This window comes from Typha latifolia, chromosome 5 (genome assembly GCF_019914945.1).
Source record: "Typha latifolia isolate L0001 chromosome 5, TyphaL0001v2, whole genome shotgun sequence".
Taxonomy (NCBI): Eukaryota; Viridiplantae; Streptophyta; class Magnoliopsida; order Poales; family Typhaceae; genus Typha; species Typha latifolia.
The window spans coordinates 6,620,215-6,645,053 of NC_133090.1; the positions used below are offsets into that span (position 1 = coordinate 6,620,215).

At 34.7% G+C, this 24,839-nt stretch overlaps 1 protein-coding gene across 3 annotated transcripts in view; it reads left to right on the forward strand.

Annotated features, from left to right (window-relative positions):
* The window catches only part of LOC140788735 (glycine--tRNA ligase, chloroplastic/mitochondrial 2), a 53,989-nt gene that overhangs the window by 19,706 nt on the left and 9,444 nt on the right, over positions 1 to 24,839 (forward strand). For all 3 annotated transcript variants that reach the window (XM_073138144.1, XM_073138142.1, XM_073138141.1), the window contains exons 14-27: positions 327 to 413; positions 2,414 to 2,515; positions 2,851 to 2,914; positions 5,229 to 5,284; positions 5,540 to 5,611; positions 7,888 to 7,970; positions 9,348 to 9,396; positions 10,888 to 10,950; positions 11,285 to 11,374; positions 11,470 to 11,556; positions 19,243 to 19,317; positions 19,434 to 19,492; positions 19,698 to 19,791; positions 19,973 to 20,191. In XM_073138144.1, coding sequence (XP_072994245.1) covers positions 327 to 413; positions 2,414 to 2,515; positions 2,851 to 2,914; positions 5,229 to 5,284; positions 5,540 to 5,611; positions 7,888 to 7,970; positions 9,348 to 9,396; positions 10,888 to 10,950; positions 11,285 to 11,374; positions 11,470 to 11,556; positions 19,243 to 19,317; positions 19,434 to 19,492; positions 19,698 to 19,791; positions 19,973 to 20,191 — 1,200 coding nt within the window. The remainder of the gene's footprint in view (positions 1 to 326; positions 414 to 2,413; positions 2,516 to 2,850; positions 2,915 to 5,228; positions 5,285 to 5,539; positions 5,612 to 7,887; positions 7,971 to 9,347; positions 9,397 to 10,887; positions 10,951 to 11,284; positions 11,375 to 11,469; positions 11,557 to 19,242; positions 19,318 to 19,433; positions 19,493 to 19,697; positions 19,792 to 19,972; positions 20,192 to 24,839) is intronic.

Here is a 24,839-nt window from a genome sequence, read left to right on the forward strand (position 1 = left end):
AGTTTACTTCTTATCTCACTGAACTGATGCTAGGTCTTCTCCTTAGAGTGATTCAATAATGTAATGAATCTTAGGAGAAGATATTAACCGTTTTTTCTTATCATAGATGATATGCTTTCTTGAGTATTGACACATAAGAAAGAAGATAAAAGAAGCTTGTATCTGGAGAAATATTCTATTGGTTTGGGCACTTTAAGATGCTTCACAACTTTCCTACCATTAAATGTGCCTTATTTTCTTTTTCTTTTTTTTTTGTTGTTGTAAAGATGTAAAGGACTGATTTTAAGGCTGCCTCTTGATTGGTTATTTCTTTTGGTCCATTTCAGCTTAAAACATTACTAATGCAAGCACTAGAGAAACGAAGACTAAACCACGGGAAAGTGTCAACTTATGGTACACCACGCCGAGCAGTGGTATCATTTTCTATCTATATTTTAAATAATAGATATTTTGTACAATTTGTAGTGAGATTATCCTTTTAAATTTCCTTGCACATGTATTAATTGTAAGTTCATCATCTTTTGCCTTTTCTTCGTAGTGTTATTATGCAAAGATGTTTGCTATCTCTATATATTCAGCTATTCTTATTAATTTTTGAAATACAAATAGTTGTGAGTTGTGACTATCTAGAAACATCTGTTTCATTAGCTAAAATAACTCCATATCTTACTGTTTTGTTCTGTTACTGTCTGCAATTTCTTAAAAGTTTTACAATTGAAATGTGAACATTTAACATGCTGTTAGCCATTGATTAAAGTTCTTTTCAGATCATATGATGTTGGACCAAATCTTCACTATTGAAATCGTTAGTTTACATGTCATGCAGGGAATTTTGTTATTACATACAGACATACTTTTTGATGCATGACATGGCCTTGCATGCCCATCAGTACATAAGATATTGTGGAGAGTGCCAAATTAATTTTTTATTTTACGCTAATATCTAAGTGGATTAAGTCATATATACCAAGGTTCCCAGTTTCAGCCGATCCCGAGTGGGATCGGCCGAAACGGATCGGGATCGGCCCTAGCCGATCCCGATCCCAGCCGAAACCCGATCCGTTTCGGTCGGGATCGGCCGTTTCGGCCGATCCCGACCGAAACGAGTGGGAACGGGTCGGATCCGACCCGGATCCGACCCGGGGGACATCAATAATTGATGTCCCCACCCCCCCCCCCACCCTCTCTCCCTTTTCTCTCTCTCTTTCTCTCTTTTCCTCTCTTTCCTCTCTTTCTCTCTTTTCTTTCTTTCTCTCTTTTCTTTCTTTCCCTCTTTCTCACGGATCTCTTACTCTCTTTCTCACCTAAGTGACTCGAATAGTGAGTAGATCTCCATCTCTCCTAAGTGATCTCGACCTCCGGCGACGTTATCCGACGACCTCGATCTCCAAATGACCTTCGGTAAGTTTTTTTTTTCAGTTTTTTTTTTTTCATTGTGAGTAATTATTATTTCTTATTTTTTTATAATTTTTTCTAAATTTTTAGAAATTTCTCTAATATTTTTAATAATATTTAGAATTTTATTTAATTAAAATAGTCCGATCCGATACAGGCGGCCGATACGGCCGATACAGCCGATACGTATCGTTTTTTCGGACGGCCGATCCCGATCCCGATACCGATTTTTGGAACCTTGATATATACTGTTCCATCATCTTTAAAGGAGAAATTTACATGCAAGCAAATTGCATAATTTACTGATTTTTGCAATTTCTACCCATTTGAGTCTATGAGTACAACTGGATAATAGATTTCAACTCTTAGATATAGCGCATAAGCTGTCTTTCATATGGAGGTGTTAAAGGCATGATATATATTAATTTAAGCTTTTGGATCATTTGGTGAGCTAACATGGTACCAGAGCTAGTTTTTGTGGAGGTCATGGGTTCAAACCTCGTTAGCATGCATTTATTCCATAGTTTCTAGTATTGTAATAACATACATTATTAATATGTTACCTAAATAGCTTAAGCTGTTGGGTCAACTGGTTATCTAACAAGAGAAAACACTATTCCTGCCAAATTTATGCAATGGAACATAAATGATAAAAGGCATGATAACATTATTTTGTATATAGTTATGTACTACCTTGTAAGGTGCTAGTATCTCCAAGGTTAAGGAGGCTATAATCATGCAGAGCATCACTTTTGCAGCAACTTGTCAGACTTTATGAACCTGTCAGGAAGCCTACATTGTATGAGAAATAGCAAATACGTAGACACCTGTCTTAGTATTATCTTTTATGAAGTGATTAATCAAGCTAATATTTGTTAACTTTATGCTCTTATTTTGATTTCTTCTAAAATATTCTGTGATATCTATTATCTAAAATTCATCTCAGTATAATATCCATATAACTGTTAATTCCCTAACAAGACTGAAGATATAAGTAAGGTCAATGAACGATTTGCAGATTTCTGTTGAAAATCTTAGCTCCAAGCAAGTGGAGGATGAGACTGAATTGCGTGGGCCCCCAGTTGCAAAGGCATTTGACCAAGAAGGAAACCATACTAAGGTCATAGCTTGTCACTTTTTTGCTTGTTGCAACTTGCAATTTCTGGTTCTTTGGATAGTTCATGTAGTGAAAAGAAAGGATTTTAAATTTTTTATGACTCCAACTAAATGAACAAAAATTGCAAGACATGTTATTTGCTAGAATTTTGGTCGGTTTTTATTATGTTACTTCGTCCCTAAAATTTTACCCAGCTGTTCTTACCATTTCCTTTTGTCATGAATCTTAATGATGGATTCTTCTAAAAGTCATCTAGCAAACATATTGGTGATATGAATAAGGCACATATAATGTGACTTGAATTAATGATAACTGAATAATTCTCTGTTTGTCTCCAGGCTGCTCTCGGTTTTTGCCGTAAGAATAGTGTCTCTGTTGACTGTCTATATAAGAAATTTGAAGGTTTGTAGTACTTTATTTTGTGCAAATACACACTGTTCTTATCTAGTTTACCTTTATTTTTTCCTGAATCATTTATCCTCTATTTGTCCTTTCCTGTCTTTATTGGAATACATTTAAGTAGTTTGTTGTGACTTGCTACATTATTGAAATCCAAACTTGTATATTTTATCTCATTATCTCACTTATCTCTTTCTGCCTCATCTATATAGTGAGCTTGATTTACGTCTGATGATCCCTTATTAAGGCAATCATGGAGACTGGATTATTGGTTATTGGAAAATTTAGTCATCATAGTTAAGTATTTATTTAATTATAATTAATACTAGGCTTGCTGCGGAGACAAGTTGACCTGATTCTTCCAGCTTGGGTAGTAGTACTACTTGGCAAGGATTCACTAGTTGGTTTTGGATTGGGTTTGGCTTATGGAATTTTAGTTCTGCTACTTTATTGTCTTCAACATAATGAGAACATTTCTGGCTGATTACGTGTGTAAACAAACTCATCTATTTCTCATGAGATAAGGATATAAAAGAAGGGATACAAAATATGGTAATGATGTTCCTCAGACATTTCCTAACTATATATGTATTTATAATAGAAAATAGGGATTAAATGGGGTTAAATGAGGTTTGAAACAAGGACATCTATGAAAGTAGGCTTTGATATTATGTTAACTCACTAACTACAATAAAAACTTTAGTTATTAAAGAACTTATGGAACAACGGTTTATCGTTTATATTCTAATATTTTGCTCACTTTTGGGCTTGAAAATTGACACTTTGCTAGGACCAAATAGTTGACTTGACTTAAATGGGGGAGATTCTTTTGATTTAATTGATGAGGTAGACCTAGTGGGATTTGAATTCAGGAATTTCTGCTTGGTACCATTTTAGATAACTAGTTGACCTAAAAGCTTAAGCTAAAATGTGGTAGATAAGATTGTAAGCTTTTAGGTCAATTAGTTATCTAAGAAACCTCTTTCATTTACTCCAACCTCTCAATTTTTCTTCCCTTTCCTGTCTATTTTTAATCTCCCATACTTCTTTCCCCACTTTGTCTACCCTGCTTCTCTATGCTTCCTCCACCCAAAAGTGAGACAAAAGAAAGAAAATGAGAACTTATCAATTTATCAGGCTGGTTCATCACTCATCAAGGGTTAATCTTGTAGTTTCTTTGACAATATACATTATCTTGTCTAGTTCTCTGACCTAACACTTTCAATTTTTGCCCATATACATTCTTTAATGAATATTTAATTACTTACTGTCATCTTTTTTTTTTCTAATCAGGCCGATGTGTAATTATATCCTTGTTACTGTTCAACCATATGCAGACATGAAAATGTAGATATCCTTGAATGAGGATATTATGTGCCTATGTGGTGCTTTAGAACTTGCTTTTTTATCAGATGGCCAATGTTGATGCCAGCTGTGTCGATTACATAATTACATCTATGTAGGGGTGAAAATGGGTCGGATAATATCCAAAAATGTAGGATATGGGCTGCAAAATTCCCATCCGACCAGGATTCTTGGATACATATAGAAATTCTAAAAAAATTCGGATTTGGATTCGGATATAGATTTGGATATGGATTCGGATTTGGATATCCATTTATCCACAACTATGGAACTTGAATTCACTAGTATTTAATAGATTTCAAATTTTCTAGCTCTCCTAACTAGGTTTAGTTATAATTTATTTTGCCTTTTCATTTTCGATAATCCACATTCTACTATTAAATATGGATTATTCAAATAGTCATTCATTAGTAATTATATATAAATAAATTTGTTAGTATGTTACATATCCTCAAACTTTCTACCTCTTACAATCATGAAATTTCAAAAATATTTAGATCCATTTATTTTTCAAATCTATATAAATCCCCATTTTATTTGTATATTTATTCTTTTAAGGTCTAGGCATTCAATTTGTATTGAAATCAATTAAAGATTTAGTTTGTATTTGAATCTATTTAAGATTCAGTTCATATCTGTATCTGTTTAAGATTTGATTTATATTCAAGTAATATTCATATTTGTTTTATATGGATATGGTTTTACATTTTGTTATCCGTCCAACATCCATATCCGAATCTATATATGGAGCAAAATTCATATTGACAAATATCCGATCTGTATCAGGTTCGTTCCCTACATTTATGCTGTTACAATTAGAATTTGGATTTCATTATGTAGAGCATTACAGTAACTTTCAGTCACTAATTACTATGGACTGCATCAGTTTTTGAAATAGTAGATTTATTCATTAGATAACCAGATAACCATTATATCTATATATATGTTTCAGGTAAAACAGAATATGTCTATGTTCGAGTTAAAGAGTCTGTGCGATCTGCTTTAGAGGTTCTTATTTGTTCTCTTTGTTTAGAAAATCATATTATCTCCGGGAATTTGATAAATAAAAGGAATAGTGTAATGCTATTTTATTGTACCAATTGTACGAGATCTTTTACATTTGGAGTCAATGGTAGACCGGCGGTTTATGAAATCCTTTTGATTCCTGGTTCCACTTTAATAGTTGCATGACACAATTTTTTGTAAATTCTTCCTACCTTTATACATATTCAATGTTGATATGAATATTTTTAATTTTCTCAGGTTCTATCTGAAGATCTGCCAAGCATACTAGCTAATGTTTCGTTTGCCAAGTCAATGCGCTGGAACTCTCATGTAATCATATCCTCAATTTTTATCTTCTCCCAACTTAGTTCCCAAATATAATTTTTTCTCTGTTTCTTTTTAGCAGAATATATGTAATCATGTCCCTCATTATTCTACATATGTTATTTTGGGATGTTTAAGTTTTTACCCATGAAATCATAAACGCTAGTTCCAATATATTATTTTTTCTACTGGAAAAATTCAATTTATTCATTTATTGCTTATATTTCTTTTCATGTATTATTACTTAATATTTATTTTCTTGGCCAAGCTGCTCATGGCAATTGACATAAGGTGGCATTTGCCGTGCTGGTGGGATAGTAGTGCATGTTTGTGTTGGGGCATATGACACTTGTTTATTACACAAGTTAGAGAGTGTAATGGATCCCTTGGTATCAAAATTTTCAATTGAAGATCAGGAAATGGTGGAAGTTAATAAAATAGGAGGGTTGCAAGCAGTAACTAAGAAGGTTCCAAACAATGAAGAGCTCAACTTCTGAAAATTCCTCTTCATAAGAAAGACAGCAATTCAGAGTTTTGCCAGTTTAGGCTCTAGCTTCAGTGTTGTAGTTTCAAACTTTTCTAAAATATATATAATATAAATTAATCCAAAAGTTAATAATACAAGAAAATATTAGGAAATAGGAGAAAATGAAGAATAATAACAGAAAATTAGAAAGAATCACATAATCACTTAATGTCATGAAAATAGTGAAAATATTGGTTTAAGAGCGAGATATATATGTCTTGCATTTTTGGATGACTTAGTTTTAGTTGATGATGAGATAGTGTGTAGTATCCTTCAAGGATGGCCGTGCTGATGGGTTGCCAGCATGTGGGTGCTGTCAGCTCCCTCCCAGATCACGTTTTTAGGGCTTTTTTGGAAGGAAGATGGGAGGAAGCGGATGGTTTAGACGGATCGCTTCTCACGATTTGCTTGAGGATAAGTTAGGTTCCACTTTGAAAGCGGATCTTCGGTTATTCTCAAAAGTCAAAACAAATATCAGCATGAGAATAAGTTAGGATCCACTTTGTTTAGTGGATCCTAACTTATTCTTATGCCACATGAGAATAGAAGATGGATATGTTGGGGGAGATTTAGAAACCTAGCCCGAAATAGTGAAATAGATATAGAAAGTCAAACCCTAAGTCAAAGTCAAAGTCAAAGTCACCAGTTAAATCCAAATCAAACTAGGAAAGCCTAAACCTACTTGGTTTAGAAAACTGATTCCCAATCGAACTTTGAGAACCAAAACCAAGTAGGAGATGAAAATCCTAATTCTAGTCGGGTTAAATAATCCGAATCCTTGTAGGACTAGGAAAATTTGATACTGCTCATACTATAAAAATGAACCGAACTCAAGTTGTAAAGTGAAAACTAAGAGTAGGAAATATAAAGTTGAGAATGAATAGGAAAAGTAAAAGCGTAGCAAACACATGGCCATGACTTTTTTAATGTGGAAAACCTCCCACATAGGGAGAAAAAATCACATATCTGATAAACCTCTCAGATTAATTTCTTTTTATGTTCAAACATAGATAGAAGATTTACTTACACTGTGCTTTGGACTCCGGAGAAGGTTTCTTAATATAATTTTAATACATATAAGAAAAATTCAGAATATTGACAGAGCTGGATAACTGGCCAAGAAATCTGCTTGCTTTAAAAGTAGATGAACTTCATGATGTCTTTTTGGTAGGCATACTTTTGCAAAAATAATATCAAGACAAATATGGTGCATTTGGGAAAGTTTTTTTTTCTTCCCAGTAGGAAGAATAAATTGCATAATTTATTGACACACAATAAGTGATGTTATATTTGCCTTGAAGTTTGAAAAGTAGAAAAGTTCTCCTTAATCTTGTGAATAATATGGAGAAAATGGGCTGGTCTTTCGTTACTGTTTTGCTTAAACACCTTTATCTAACACATTAATGGATCATGTACTCTGCAAGCCATTTAGATGTGTTTAGCTAGTCTGGAGGTTCACATGACTCTATATACATGCATATGCAGCCCATAATATATAGAAATATCAATAAATGTTACACAAAGTACAAACAAGTGAAGTTTTTTTTCTCCTCTATCTTGAGCTTTGGTAGAGATCCATGCATAGTCCTAATAGTTATTAAATATTAAAAAGAACCAATGTTTACACAGAAGCTGATGACTTTCCTATTCTTTATATGCCTAATCAGGTTTCATAACAATGTTAAGCTAATTATGCTGTTTAGTTTTCTGTTTCACTCATTTGTTGTGTTTATTGATCGTGTTCCACTGTTTGTAGGTCGTCTTCAGTCGGCCAGTTCGCTGGATATTAGCAATGCATGGTGATTTAGTTGTACCATTTACTTTTGCCGAAGTTTCTAGGTGATCCTTTTAGTCCTTTAATGTGGGAAATGTATTATTTATACTTGACCTTTCAGTCACAGTATGTTTTCAGAATTTCATCTGTTAGTAATCCTTTTCTTGCTGTATTTATTGTTCCTTACTAATTTAAGTATTATTTCACATCACTTGGTGTAACAGTAGAATTTCTCATTGCATTCAAGAGGTCATGGATCCGTACATACTTATTCTGAAACAACCTCCTTAGTAACAAACAATAAGGCTGCGTAGATCTTGCCTCAGACACCATGACATCCAATGATCTTTTGGATACAAATAGTAAGGTAGGATATCACTGTCATGAATTTTGAGGAAATCTTTATAGTGTACGATACAGGTCATGGCAACTTGATAGTTTAACCATTACTTCTGGTATATCATGAGAAAAGCTCTTGGATTGACCAAATCCTAGGCTTTTTCTTGAGTGAGTAATGTATCAAATAAGTATCATTGATCTTTGAAAGGATAACTATCAATTCACCATTAGACAGGATGTTTCTAAATGGAACATAACATACTTTAAGAATAGATTGTGGCAAATCAGCAACATTCAGAAGAATATCAATCCCACTAATAGTTGTAACTCATGCCAGCTGTGTGCACTTATAATATGGAGTACTATACTGCCAACAAGTTCTATCCCTTTCTGGTTAAGCTCAACCTATTTTCTGTATCTGGGATAATGTGGTTCCATTTGGCACACAATGCGCTGGACCTGTACCGCAATCTAGAGTTATACCTAATCAGATGTACATTTGATAGTAGCAGTAGCAGAAATAATGTTTTTGTCCACTTTTTTCTTCCCAAATGTGCATAGATACAATTATAGATACTAAATGATAAACTTCATGAACATATAACAAATATACATTTTTATACATATGAAGTAAATATGGTAGTACTATGACAGTAATTAGGAGTTCAAATAAAAGAATGAAAAGTATAAATCTATGTTTTATGCTATCAAATTTTTATTTCTAATATTTCAGATATATAAATATTTTGTAAAGTATTTCAATAGTTTCACCATATGCATACCTCGGTAAGACTATACCAGTTGCGAATAGGATTATGGGATATGTATTCAAGCCAGATAATGAAGTCTAAATCCGTACCCGGCCATAGGACACCATTGTTAGATTGGACAGATAAAATGCAACCAAATTGCAACCCTATGTTAGGTACCTTCACGCTAGCTTATTCGAAAGAGACAGGAGGTGATAAGGCAACTCCCGGTGTCCAGCTTCAAATTGTTCTTAAAGTAAAGAACGAACAGAATTTATTCATCCTTTTTAGTCAAGATATCTTTAAGAAGTATTTTGTAGGAATCATGCTAAATAATTTTTATTATGTTGATAGTGGAAGGCAATCTTGTGGACTTCGAAACTCATCTTCAGCTATTCTTGAGGTAGCTATGCAAATTCTTTTGTTTCACTTCTTTTGCATATCAATTTCATTTTTATTTAGTATTACATTTAGTAGTTTTGAGGTGTTACTTAGTGTAATGATAAGGCTCATCCATTGCATTGAAGATGTTATAGGGACAAGTCTTAGAAGAACTGTTTTGGAATTAGGTTAAGGCTACATTACATCCTTCTATGCAGACAACAGATAGGAGGGATTTCAAAACTGGCTCTTCAGAAATGAATGCATAATTGGGAGCCTTATGTTCTGGATACCCTTTAGTTTGTTTCACGTTAATCTTTCTCATCGTAAATTAGGTTCATTCAATGCAGGAGAAACCTAGGGGCCTAGATGATGGAGAATGATGACAATTTCTTCATTAGATATCTATTTCGTCTTTCAAGACATAGATAGGAGAGTGCCAAATCAATAAGCTTTACTAACTTTACTCTCTAAAATAGTAGATGCAAGGATGGCCAAGTCGGTCGGCACGCTCCTTACTAATGAAATATTGCAGGCTGGCACTTGTTGTACTGACGAATTATCGACACTCGGCACGAGTGTGTGCTGAACCGGCACTGTCTTATGTCGAGTCAGATCCCGCCCAAAATTTAATAACCCATTAAGGGTTAGTCAAAGAGACCTAAGGTCTCTTTATTTGGCAGCTACTTTATTAAAAAAATTAGTGGAAGTGAGAAGGTAAAAGAGAGTAGAAGAGAGGAGATTAAGAAATAATTCAAGGTTTCTTTAATTAATTTATTTATTTTTAAAATTTTTCAATTTTACACTTTAAAAACTAATTTTAGTGTACACGAAGAACTACTATTAATTGATGGTATTTGATGCAACATTCTCATATTGTTGTACTGGTAGGTGAAGTCTTTAATCTTTTTCGTCATTCTACATTCAACTAGCTTCTGATTTTAATTATTAAATTATTGTCAATTAATGAATGCATTCATTTATATTATGTGTTGAATCATGTTTCTACTTAACATTCATTTATAGTACAAGGAACATTGATGTACTAAATGTTGTTGGATGGAATTAATAAGTCCCATTAACTCAATAAAAGCAATATGAATTTCTTTTATATGTGATGAAGCAGATGTTCAAGCCTTTCATTGACAATATTATGATTGTAAGACCTTGTATCAAAGAAAAAGACATGATCCTGCTTGAAGATTGAGAACAAAGGAAATATATGATTATATGGTTCTGATGTTTTGTCGTCTTGATGTTGGATATATTGTAGTTAACATGGATGTTTTGTTGTGATTTTATGGTGAATGGGAGGCATCAGGAGAAGCACTCCCTTAGCTTTTGTTCTGGGTTGTGGCTGTTGTTGTGGACTCCTTTTTTATGCTTGAGTCCAGGATCTTGGCAATTCTGACGCATGGTGTAGGATGTTTTAAATATGTTTCAATGAAACAGGGCCTTTTTAGTTCTTGTCAAAAAATGACCTCCTTGAATGAATAGCTATTACATTTCTCAGGTGGAATGTGCAGAATCTTATCTTGATACTGTGAAAAAGGCTGGTATCTTGATTGACATGCAGGTATGAGGAAAAGTACTCTGTTTTCTCATTTCTACAATTTGTTTGTATTATGTACATAAGCTTTTTATTTTTTATTTTCATTTATCTTAGATGATTTTATCTGTTTGTATAATTCCTCTTCTAGATATTGTTCTAGTGTTTCTACCAGAGTTTGCATGAAATGTGCAATAATACTCTGTATTTGTTACTGAGATTTATTCATTATAGGCACAGATTTTGAGAAGAAATTTTTTCTTAAAAGTTTCTGCAGTTAATGGAAAACAAGAATCTTGTATTATTCTACAGTTTTGAGTTTAAAAAAATGCAGTACTTCTCATTAGCATCTTAATTACAGGAGCGCAAAAATAAAATATTGCATGACTCAAATATATTGGCTGAAAGTGTCAGGGGTCGTCTTACTGTGCAGGATGGCTTAATGCAGGAGGTAAATGTTCTTGTTTCCTTTTCTTTTCCACCTTTGTTGCAGTAAAGTTTATCCTCGGATGGGCATCTTAAGATACCTGAAATTATTGTTTGTAGGTTCTAAATCTTGTAGAGGCACCTACTCCAATAGTTGGACAATTTGATGATTCCTTCTTAGATCTTCCAAAAGATATATTAACAACGGTATGTTATTATAATTTGATTTGTTTTGCAATATTTGCACCCATCTAAGCCTTTCAACTTGTGCTTATACAATTGAAAGAAACTTGCAATTTGGGAAAGGCTTAGATTACTTGGTTATTGTTTAAGTTGTTAATCATTGTTAATTTTTTCCCAACATTCATTATCATGTACCATTGTTGTGATAAATGTTTTTAGTCCACCTATGAGATTGATGAGGGAATATAATATTATCATGTACCATTTCAGATTTGGTTAGTTGCTTATTACATGAGTCAGTTTATGTAAGGTTCAATCTAAAATTGTCTCATTTAATTGTGAGGAGTCCTAGCTGAGTCGATTTAAGTCAAATTAGCCTCTAATATAAAAATATAAACAGCAACTCGTGTTGGTGTCATGTTTTTGATTATTGAACTTATCTTCTACCTCCTGCCTCTCATCTCTGATCTCTCTCTCCTCATCCTCTAACCCTAGCTATCTCTACCCTTATACGGCTTCCATTCCTTCCCTTAACACTACCAACCAACCACTCACAATCACCGCCACCACCACATCATTCTTGCTGAGCCCAATGTTTCACTCAACTCCACATCCACCCTTACGACTAACTATCACTCTAGTCATGACACCTCATCGTTGACCCCAGCCACTACATTCATCTCCCTACCCTAGCCGCAGCTACTATCAGTCCTAGCTAGGGTTACCACCTTCCGTTTCAGCCAACCCCCTACTCTGGACGTGCCCCCACTACTCTAGGACATGCCTAAGCCCTAGCCAGCCTAGGCCTAGATTGCCATAGTGCACCCATGGACCATCCTAGGGCTTCTTCGTGTCCAGGCCTGATCCAAGTGTGCATCAAAACCCAAGTCCACCTTAGTAAGACTCTAACCAAATCTCAATATCATACTCCTTCCCATTGTCTTATACTAGCCTAAAGCCGTAGTCTATCTTGCCAAACCTATGCCAAATGCCAACTTTAGGGCTTTCTCACTTTTGACCTAGCTCCACGCCTAATTCTCAAGCCCTCACTATAGGTAATTCTTACTAAGGTCCACACCTATCTAACAAGTCCAATTCTAAGATCAGACTCGTTTTCTATTGCCCATGACACCTAAAAGCCCTAGCCGTTTAAACCAGCGCACCCCAGGATGAGCCCACTTTCCTTTTTGGTTTCAATCGACCTCTAGTCCTATTGAAATATCTCTGCGGCTACGAAACCAACAAGGAGCAATGAGTCAAGAGTGACATCCTCCTTGGTCTCACCATCATAGTAGCTTGAGGTTGATATGATAGTCCAACCAACTAGGGGATATGGCGGCAATGCTTGCCATGATATAGAAGACCATTCTCAGCATCCAAGATAGCCTTGCGAAATGGACTTGTAGAACGCCAGAACACCGCAAGGAGGCGCACCCAACCAGCTGTCAACTATGGAGAAAGGCATGTAGCCAGGGCTAGTTGACCATTGGCACAGTCACTGCTACCCTATTTGTGTAATGGTGCTTCCCAACCCTTTCTTTCCTCCAACGACATCCAATCTTGGACGTCGTTTTCTTCCTCCCTTAATCTGACTATGCCCTTTTGCCTCTCAAGGATCGATCCACTCTTTTCCCCTTCGTCTAGCTTAATGCTCTACCCCACCACCATAGTCACCATCTTCCACAAAACCTAACTATTATTACCATTATTTTCCTATTCCATTACTCACATTCCTCACACTACCATCTGACCCATGGTTAGTATTTTTCCCATAACTTTTGATCTACAAGTCCGATCGACGTGATCTTAGTTGCATTGGATTCCTTACTTCAAGAGGAACAATCTTTCAAGTTTCAGATCTATTGGACGGTTAGATCTCTCATAGATCTCCTCGAAAGTTTTGCCCTAAGAAGAATTTGGACTGATATTCCGATTGTTGCAACCTGATTATTCCTAAACCTATCAAAAAACTCCGGTGAACAGATCTAACTCCGGCAAACTTTGACGAACTTCGGTATATAATTTTATAATTTTATTAATTTTTTTCTCAGTTTTTTTAATTTCTTTTACTCTCTCTCACTTTTCTTCTATCATTCTTCTTCTCCTTCATTGCATCATAATTTTTCATTTTTTCTTTTGGTTTTCTCTCTCTCTCTCTAATCTCTTCTTCTTTTCAGTGAAAGTCAGGAAGAAATTTTTTTTCTTTTGATGTTCTCTCTAATCTTTTCTTCTTTTTCTTCTCTTTGCTGATTCTTTTCCACATAATAACTCTCTAAAATTCAAATTATTTTTTGCTGAATTTACTAAAATTATAACTAAATATTTGCCGAATTATTTAATTTGCTGAAATTATGATTAAATATTTGCTGAATTATTTAATTTGCTGAAATTGAAATTAAATATCTGCTGAATTATTTAATTTGCTGAAATTGAGATTAAATATTTGCTGAAATTGAAATTACATATCCGCTGAATTATTTAATTTGCTGAAATTGAGATTAAATATTTGCTCAAATTGAAATTAAATATCTGTTGAATTATTTAATTTGCTAAAATTGAGATTAAATATTTTCTGAAATATTTAATTTGCTGAAATTGAGATTAAATATTTGCTGAATTATTTAATTTGTTGAAATTGAGATTAAATATTTTATGGAATTGAAATTAAATATTTGCTGAATTATTTGATTTGTTGAAATTGAGATTAAATATTTGCTGGAATTGAAATTAAATATTTGCTGAATTATTTAATTTATTGAAATTGAGATTAAATATTTGCTGATAATTTGCTGAAATTGAGAGTAAATATTTGCTGAATTATATTTTTAATTTGATCTCTGTTTAGGTGTTTATATTAAAATTAAAATGGCTCTAAAAACAAAGTGAAGATATAGATTTTGACTGACAACATTACATTGCTTTTAGCTATAAGAAAAAAAGCGTGTCAAATGCAACAGGTGTGGAAAGGAAAGGAATAGTGCTGTCAGCCGTCTGAAAAAAATATTTAGCTGGAAGATAAGGAAATGTAGTAGTTTGCATTTAACTTAGTTTGAAAATTAAATGAGAAATGCTGGCTCATCTAATAAACAGGCTGTATAAATAAGAGAATCAATGATTCATCAAGAATTGATGTATGACCATGAAAATATTGATGATGATAGCAGTGAGCAAAGTATGGAGGATGATGAAGAGAGACAAATAAGGAGGGCAATGAAAAAAAACAGAAATATACAAAGAGAGGAGATGAGAAGAAACTGTGGTGGACTTGGTTGTAGCTTTTAAAGACCTAGATCAGTTTATAAGCAGGGAGAAAGAGAATATGGGGGCAGTAGTTCTAGGACTCCTGGTGTTACGGGTTTTACAGCGAGTCTGAAGATATTGGACCGATAGATACATATCTTTAAAAAAAACAGCTCTCAAAAGAATAAAAAATGCAAAGAAATATATTGGTAGAGCTATCTCTAAATTTTTTTTCTATAATCATATTGCTTTCAATGAAGCTAATAGTCCTTATTATCACACCATGGTGAATGCTATACAAATAGTTGGGCCTGGTGTTTTGCTTTATAGTTCAAAAAATATTGTTACTAAATATCTTGACTCAGAGGTAGATAAGCTTCACACTTATATTGAGACTTTTAAAAAGTATTAGGATGAATTTGGTTGTATACTGATGTGTGATGGGTGGACTACACAAAACAGAAGAAATATAATTAATTTCCTAGTGTACTCAGGCATAGGGATAATAATTTTAAAATCTGTGGATACTACTGCTCATTTTAAAACTACAAATTATATTTTTTAGTTGATGAATGAGTAGAAGAAATTGGTGAAAAAAGGATAATCCAAGTGGTTACCGACAATGGGGCAAATTATAAGGCTGCTGGACAATTACTTATGATAAAAAGACAACATTTATATTGGACGTCATGTGCTGTACATTGTCTTAATCTCATGTTAGAAGATATTGCCAAACATCCTGAAATTAATATAGTAATACATGAAGGTCAAAGGTTGACAAATTTCATATATAATTATGGTTGAGTTCTTAAATTGCTTAGGCAAATAACTGGTGGTAGAGAGATTATTATACCCGGCCTCACCAAATTTTTCACTCATTTTCTAGCATTAGAAAGCATAATGCATTATAAAGATGAAATTATACGGGTATTTACATCAGTAGAGTGGTTTACAAAAATTAAGAATATGAAACCTAAAGATCAAAATTTAAGTAAAGTTTTGAAGAACATGGCTCTTAGAATTGCATTTTGGCATAATATTACAATGCGACCACAATATTTGAGTCTTTTGTCAAGGTATTATGACTTGTAAACAATGACGACAAGTCTGAAATAAGTTTTTATACGAGGCTATGGACTTAGCAAAAGAGTTGATAAAAAAAAAATATAGGCAAAGGTTATAGAAAATGGTGGAAGTTGATTGACTCCAGGTGGAAGAAACAACTATATAGAGATATATACATGCTGCTGGTAAATATTAGTTTATTAATTAATTTATTTTTTAAATATTTTGAAATTTGATTGGTTACAAATTTTAAATTATAAATTTCTACAGGATATTTTCTTAATCCCATATTTCAATTCTCTAGAAATGTCAATAATGATATTGAAGTCTTGTTGGGAGTTAGAAAAGTAATCAGCAGACTAGAGCCTGATATTCGTAAGCAAATCATTTGCGATAGAGAAGTGAGTTATTATTCAATTAAATAATTTTATTATTATTTGTTTAAAGTTTTAATATATTCAATTTCTTATAAAATGTATTCAATAATATATTTTAAATGGAGAAATATAGATTGAGAGCTATCCAATTTAATACTAGTAAAGTTGCTGCAGGTGATTGGGGCTGCATTCCCAAACAACCCGACTTGCCGACAGCGCCTCGTGGTGCGACAGGGTCCAGGCCGGACAGGGCTCTCACCCTCCCGGGCGCCCCTTTCAGGGGACTTGGGCTCGGTCCGTCGCTGAGGACGCTTCTCCAGACTACAATTCGGATGGCGGGGCCATCCGATTCTCAAGTTGGGCAGTTCTCTGTTCGCTCGCCGTTACTAGGGGAATCCTTGTAAGTTTCTTCTCCTTCGCGTATTTATATGCTTAAACTCAGCGGGTAATCCCGCCTGACCTGGGGTCGCGGTCCGATGGCACCTATAATAAGTAAGAATAGGCTCCACATAAGGAGGGAAACTTGTTCGGAAGGTCGGATGCGACTGGCATGGACGGCGACAGCTTAACGTGAGTACAAAGCTCGTTAGTGGGAGGCTATCATGACTCGAAATTGGAATCATGACCGGCCATGTACCTTAATACTCTTGAGATACGTGAAGCCTTATTAATACTTTTAAAGTAAACAATGGCAAGAATCAATAAAAGAAAAGAATTTGATTTATATAGTTTAACCAAATTGTAATGGAAATAACCAATGTCATCACTAGCGTATCTCTAAGCAAATTAAATTAACAAATAGTCTAAAACATAAAAGCCAAAAGAATGAAAAGGTAAAAGAGTAGGTCCTAAGTGGAGGTGGGGTCTCGATGCATCTCGCTTAGTCGCCATGCTGACTATTATCTGAAATATTAAAAGGGGAAAATCTATGAGCCAACAACTATAGCTCAGTGAGTGGAATTTACTCGAAAGCCAAATAAATCTAAATTTTTATAATGTTAAATAAAATTCAAATTCAGCGATATAAAATGAGAATTCTACTAAGCATGTTTTTAAAGTAACAATAATAACGACAATAACATAAATTTTAATTTAATCCCTAATATAAATGATTAAAATGAGTTGATTTAAACCCATCAAATCGGATTGGGTTGTGGCTGGCCCACAGCAGCCCACAAAATTTCAATTAATTGGGCTGGGCCAAGGCCTCACCAATAAATTGGCAAGGTCTTGGATCCGAAATCCAACCCGAACCCGCAACTTAGAAAAAAAAAAGGTTGGCTCGGTTTAACCCGAGTCCCACCCAACCCTTCTTCCTCGAGGAGGTCGATGCGAGGAAGAGAAAAAGAAAGAGAAAGAGAAAAAGAGAGAGTCCACCGGTGATCGCCGCTGTTGGCGATCCATTGGCCACACCCCAAGCTCCCCGCCACTATCGTGGCCATGCCAACCACATGCGGTGGAGAAGCCGCCAACGATGACCAAGAACCTTATCTCATGGTCGGCGGCAATTTGTGCCACGAGGGCTCTCCCTAAAGGTAACCTGTGGCACGTGGCCAACGACATGGAGCTCTTGAGCACGAGTGACAGTCACCTGAAGCCGCTGGTCGACCTGATTTGCTGACGAAACTGTGAGCACCAAATTTAGGTATTTCTAAGCTACCCTATCAAACTCAAATTAAATTTGAGGGGTGGGAGAGAGCTTACCCACGAGTCGCGTGGTGGTCTCTGATTGATCTGGCGGCGCTCCGGCGGTTCAATTCCACAGCGAAGACTCCGACGGTAAAGAAGTAGGAGGAGATGAAAAGAGAGAAGAAGGGGGCTAGGGTAAAAAAAGAGAGGATTTAGGGTTTAAATTATAAACAAAAATTCAAATCTAAATCAGATTTAGATTCGGTCGATATACTCGCGGCTGCCTTGTCACGTGCCGGTGAGAGAGAGGGTGAATAGTGCGCACGTGCGCTCCAAAAGAGATTTTTTTTATAATTTTTTTTTTCAGTTCTTACAAAGGCTACCAAGTGTAGCCTCCCCAAAACACTAGAATACCTATGACGGATACCACGACATGATGCCACCCGCATGAAGCTTCTCAAACATGTCCGGTGATGACTCGAAGTCTCCTGCTGATGAAATTTGCCATCAAACCGGAAAATATAAAAATGAGGCCACACTACTATATACTTTATTAAACTGAAAATAATTGTGAAAGGTGGAAGAGAGCTCACTGATGAGTCACAGAGTGGACTCTGATTGCAGCGGTGCACATCGATAGTAGGATTTGACAACGTAAGCTTCAAGTAAGGAAGAAGAGAGGAGATTGCATAGGGGAGAGGGAGGAGAGGTAGGGTTGTATAGAGGGAAAGATTCTAGGGTTTGCTTGTGATCTCCCTTATAATTTATTTGGGGATTATGTGGCTCACACACCCCCTCTCATAATGGCTACAAGGAGGAGAAGAGAAACAGTAGTGCACATGCATGGCATGTGAGCCCACAATTTTTTTTTCTGGTCATTACAGTGTCTCCAAGGTAGCTCCCTAGGGAGCTCTGTATGGCTTCTAGAGTTGTCCATTCCCTCTTGTATGTATTGAGTACTATATAGATTTACACTTCCACTATGTCTCCAACAGCACATGTTTTGCTGCCTGTGGCTACGACATCATGTTGGCCATCATGTTGTGTTGCTAAGCACTAGGCAGAAATGTTGGTGCCTTGGTGCCATGTCTTGTACATGTGGAAGCAGCAAGTACAGGTGAGGTGAAGGGAGAATGTAAGTTCATGATCCCGATGATGTAATTAGTGATCTTGTTTCGTAATAACAACTGCATTGATCTCGGTAGCTACGCCACCCACGGAATTTTGGATATTCACCAGAAAATAGTCAGAATTTGGTTAACTCACATGTCGAATGTTAATATTACTTGATTGCATAATTATAGAGGCAGTATCAGTATACCCTATGTCACTGGCATGGCAATCCTTGATGTATCTTACATGTAATATGCTAATAATGTTCATCAACTATTTTGTGCAGGTAATGTACAAGCACCAGAAATATTTTCCTTTAACCTGCAAATCTACTGGAAACCTATTGCCGTTCTTTATTGCTGTAAGATCTCTTATGGATTTTCATATTTCAAGTTTCAAGTTCCAAGAAAGTTGGTTTGTCCTTTTGTTCTACATATGGTCATATTTGTTAATCTGTTACTATTGGTTCTCTTTTAGGTTGCCAACGGTGTCATCAAGGAAGAAGTAGTTCGTAAAGGGAATGAAGCTGTACTTAGGTAAGTCATGGTCCCTTTTTAAGTTGTGAGAAGACAGTCTCTTTATGATATTGATTATTTAGTCTCGTAGCTACTAAAATTAGACCAAGCTACAATCGTTACATCCACACTATACTAAAATTTTAATTGATCTTGATTTGTCTGCTTCTTTCTCTCAGTGAGTAAGGTTCTTGATTGATTAACTCTTTTCCATATCAATTACCAGAGCGCGCTATGAAGATGCAAATTTCTTTTATAAACTGGATACACAAAAGAAATTCCCTGAATTTCGTAGTCATCTAAAAGGAATTCTCTTCCATGTAAGTTACAAAATGTCATGAACTCTCTGTTAAACAGTTTTTATGTTGTATATCCATTTCTTATTTGATGTCTATGTTAACAGGATTTTCTTCATGTGAAATGCAAAATTTTACTGAACTGTTTGTGAGGCAATTGTTTCATTTTGTATTCGTTCTTCAATTTTATGGCTGAATTAATCAGGAAAAGCTTGGGACAATGCTGGACAAGGTCACACGTATCCAAAGTACTGTTCCAAAACTAACTCTTGCTCTTGGAATAGAAGAAAGGATAATCCCAGTTGTCAAAGATGCTGCTGCTTTAGCTATGTCAGATCTTGCTACGTCTGTAGTTACAGAATTCACTTCCCTTGCTGGAATTATGGCACGGCATTATGCTCTAAGAGATGGTTTTCCTGAGCAGGTTTGAAAGTAGTTTCAGATGCAGATATATTTCTCTAATTCATGGCATTGTTATCTATATAAATTATAAAAACTATCATGAGATGAGAATCCAGTTAGTGTACTTGAAAATACTGATTGTAGTAGTGATCAGTCAGAGATGGATTCTCTGCTGATAATTGCTATTTTTTTTTTGATAATCCAGTTATTCTGTTCTAACCAATAGAAATCATCTTCTTTAGCTTCTCATAGTCCTCTGTATCATCAATATTGAGTTGTTTATTTGAATCTTCCATTTTGTTCTTTTCAGAATTGTGTCCTGGTTAACATTTGCTTCCTAATATCCTTTTTGGCAACAATCTGCAAAAAATTGTTTTCCATGTTCTTTTTCTTACATCTCTCCTAGACTCCTACAACCATTAACCTTTTATCTGGTCCTGAAATGGTAAGCAATCTTCCATCTGTTGAGGTTCTGGGTCATTATTTTTATTTACAGCCCTATACTTGGTTTTCATAAATATTTAGGTGCATCCAGTGATTGTGCATCAGCGCATCTACCATTTCCTATAGATTCTGATTGTACAAATACTTCCTATTGTTGCAATCTTTGGTCATTCTGTTTTTGGTGCTACAAATACAGCATTTGTGAATTGCATCACCAACTAATTATCTCATGCCAACTGGAGAAAGAAAAGGAGAATGAGTGTTTACTAGATAGGGTTTTCCTGATGAAACATAAGAGCAATAAAAATGACAGAAAAGTTGTCCTGATGCAGGAGTTCAGTCTGGTCTTTCTCTTAAAGTTAGCTAATAATCTGGACTCTATATGAGTGAAGCTTGTTTTGTCCTCTGTATCTGAAACCTACACTTTTGTGGAAAGTTGAAGATATGTCCAATAATATGAACGGAAATGTTTAGTGTTCTGCAAGTTTCAAGAGCTAGCTGGAATTTGATTTGCAGACAGATATGGTGGGAGTTTCATCCCAATATGTAGGTGAATTTGAAAATAAGAATCACATCTTCATGCTTGAATGAAGGGTTAAGTCTTGTTAGATTGAATTATTTATATACTAGCTGCTAAACTTTGAAATAACCACCAAACATAGACCAAAATTGTCAGATTCCTCTCCCTTCGCTATCACTTTCTTATCTTCGTCAATCCCCTCCATCCCGTCCCGATTTCTTCCAGCCTTCCTTCTTTGATCCTTCCATTATATCCAAGGTTCCCAGTATCAGGATCGGGATCAGTATCGGCCGTTCGAAAAAATAATACGTATCGGCCATTCGTATCGGATCGAACTATTTTTTAATTATATAAAATTCTAAATATTATTTAAAAATACAGAAAAATGACAAAAAAATGACAAAAAAATAAGAAAACAAAAAGTACTCATGTATGAAGTCTAAAAATTTTAAAAATGTATTAACTTACTCAAAATTTAAAATTTTGATAAATACCAAACTAGTTCTCGTAAATTTCTATGGTTTTCATCCTCATAATTACCATACGTTTGTAAATAATGATGCTTGGGACCTAATGCTCCAAAAAGTGATTCCATCATACTAGTCATATTGTATGGATTTTGTTGTGTGACTTACGTCTAAGTAGGATAATAACCAACTTTTGAATCTTGTGTCTGAGAATACTAAGGATATTGAGGATAATAACTAGCATATGGATATTGTAATAACTCCAAACAATAAATACTCGATGTACCATAATCATAGGAAGCAACATTCTTATGACGACGTCGCTGATATCTATATACATACTCAGTTTCTCTGTCTTTAATTCTTTTGCCTCCTTGACTTTTCTCAACAAATGTAGATGGGATGATCTCACCACCAAGTGTATCATTAGGATTATGACTAGTACTAGTAGGTATACTATCTCTCGTTGCTGAACGACTCGTACCAGTCTCTGCCCTCGTCGTGGTCTCCCCCAATATCTCATCTAACCATGGGTTATCTCTGTCATCTAATAACCTATTCTCTATTTCTCTGATCCATAGAATTAAGTAGTCTTCTTCATCAAAAACATGATTTAAATCAATCAGTTATTCATTTTCTGTATTTCTTCTTAAATTTCTCTCCCTCAATCTCATATTATAGTGACAAAAAACTAACTTCTCCAGTCTTTCCATTGTCAATCGGTTGCGTGTTTTTGTGTGGATTAAGGAGAAAGTAGTTCAATTTCTTTCAAGCAGCTACAAAAGCTATGCCTGTCAATTGAATAGGTGATTTTGGATTAGCTCCTAGGATTTCGGGTCGTTTTACTCTCTTTCAAACAGTAGACTTTTCAACCATTTTTGCTCGTGCGTCTACCCCCACTATGATGAAGACATAGTTTGACTTAAAATTTTTTTTGCTATTGGCATCAAATTTGGTGCCTCCTTTCATCCATAGATAGACTACCATTCAGCTAGAGTGTTATGAGATATAGCTGCAGCAACTTTAGCAGTATTAAATTGCCTAGCTCTCAATCTATCTCTCCATCTGAAATCAGAAATATATTATTGCATACTGATTATATTGAAAGTTAAAACTTGAAACAAATAATAATAAAATTATTTAATTGAATCATAACTTACTTCTTTATCGCAAAGAATTTGTTTATGAATATCGGGCTCAAACCTGCTGATTACCTTCCTAACTCCCAACAAGACTTCACTATCATTATTGACATTTGTATAAAATTAAAATCTTGGATTAAAAAAATACCCTGTAGAAATTTAAATTTTGTAAGCATTCAAGTTTTTAAATATTTATAAATAAAAGTAAATTAGTAAATTAAAACTTAAAACTTAAAAGCATGCCTATCAGTAGCATGTATATCTTTATGTAGTTGTATGTTCCATCTAGAATTAATAATCTTCCACCACTTCCTATAACTTTGGCCCACATTATTTTTTTGATTGATTTTTTTGCTATGTCCATTGCCTCATATAAGAAACCCATCTCAAACTTGTCATCACTGTCTACAAGTCGTAATACTTTGATTAGAGGCTCAAATATTACGGTGGCAATTATAATATCATCCCAAAATGTATTTCGAAGAGCCATATTTTTCAAAGTTTCACCTAATGATTTATCTTTAGGTTTCATACTCTTAATTTGTATAGACTACTCCTGTGATATAAATATCCCCATAATATCATCGTTATAGTGCATGATGCTCTCTAAGGCTAAAAAATGAGTAGCAAATCTAGTGACGCCGGGTCTGATGATATTCCTACCACCAGTCATCTGCCTAAGTAAATAAAGAACTTAATCATAGTTATATATAAAATTTGTTAACATCTGACATTCATGTATGACTATGTCAATTTTAGGCTTTCTTGCAATATCCCTTAACATTAGATCAATACAATGTGCAGCACATGGCGTTCAATATAAATGAGGTCTTTTTATCATAAGTAAATTTCTAGCAGCTTTATAATTAGTCTCATTATCAGTAACTACTTGGACTACTCTTTCTTCACTGATTTCTTGTACCACCTCATCTATCAACTGACAAGTATAATCTACATTTTTGAAATGAGCAGTAGCATTCACAGACTTCAAAAATAGTTCTCATGTCCGAGTACACTAAGAAATTAATTATATTTCTTCTGTTTTGTGTACTCCACCTATCACACTGATAATTATATTTCTTCTATTTTGTGTACTTCACCCATCACACATCAGCATATAACCAAATTCATCCCAATACCATTTAAATGTCTCAATGTAAGTACGAAGCTCATCTACCTCTGAATCAAGATATTTAGTAGCAATATCATTTGAATTAGGAGGCGGAACACTATGCCCTACTGATTGTATAGCATCCATTATAGTGTGATAATAAGGACTATCAGTTACATTGAAAGGAATATGATTGTAGAAGAAAAATTTAGAGATAGCCGTACCAATGCATTTTTTTGTATTTTTAAATCCTTTAAGAGCTGTCTTGATAGAAGTCTAGGTACGACCCATTTTTTTCTGAAGATATGTATCCATTGGTCCAATACTTTCAGACTCTGCTGTAATACCAAGAGTCCAAGGGGTAGAACTGCTGCCCCTATATTCTCTCTCTCTATGTATATTAATTGATCTAGATTTCTGAAAGTTACCACTAGTGCTTTTTCTTATCTCTTCCTCTCTTCTATGCATATTTTTGCTCTCTTTCATTGCCCTCCTCATCTGTCTCTCCTCCTCATACTCCTCATTTTGTTCACTGTTATCATAATCAATGTGTATAGGATTATGCATCAATTCTTTACGAATCATTGACTCTTTTTATTGTGTAGATTGTTTATCCTACTTTTTGCCAATTAGATAAACCAACATCTGCTTTCTAACTTTTAAGGACATTTGAGTGCAAGCTGTTCCAACTAAATGTTCTTTCAAATGGCTAACTTTTCTTTCCATACCAGTTGCATTTAACACGTCTTTTATCTTGCCAATAGTGCTGCAATGTTGGCACCCAATGTCAATATCATATGACTTTTCTTTTGGAGCTAATAATATTTTAACTCTGTAACTAAAAATTATAAACAAAAATCAAAATAAAATATAAAATAATATAAAATTTATAAAAATAAAACCCTTTCAATTTTTATTTTCTATTTTTTTTCTTTACCTCTTTCCATTTTCTATCCCTCTTTGCCTCTCTCAGCCTCTCAAGTTCT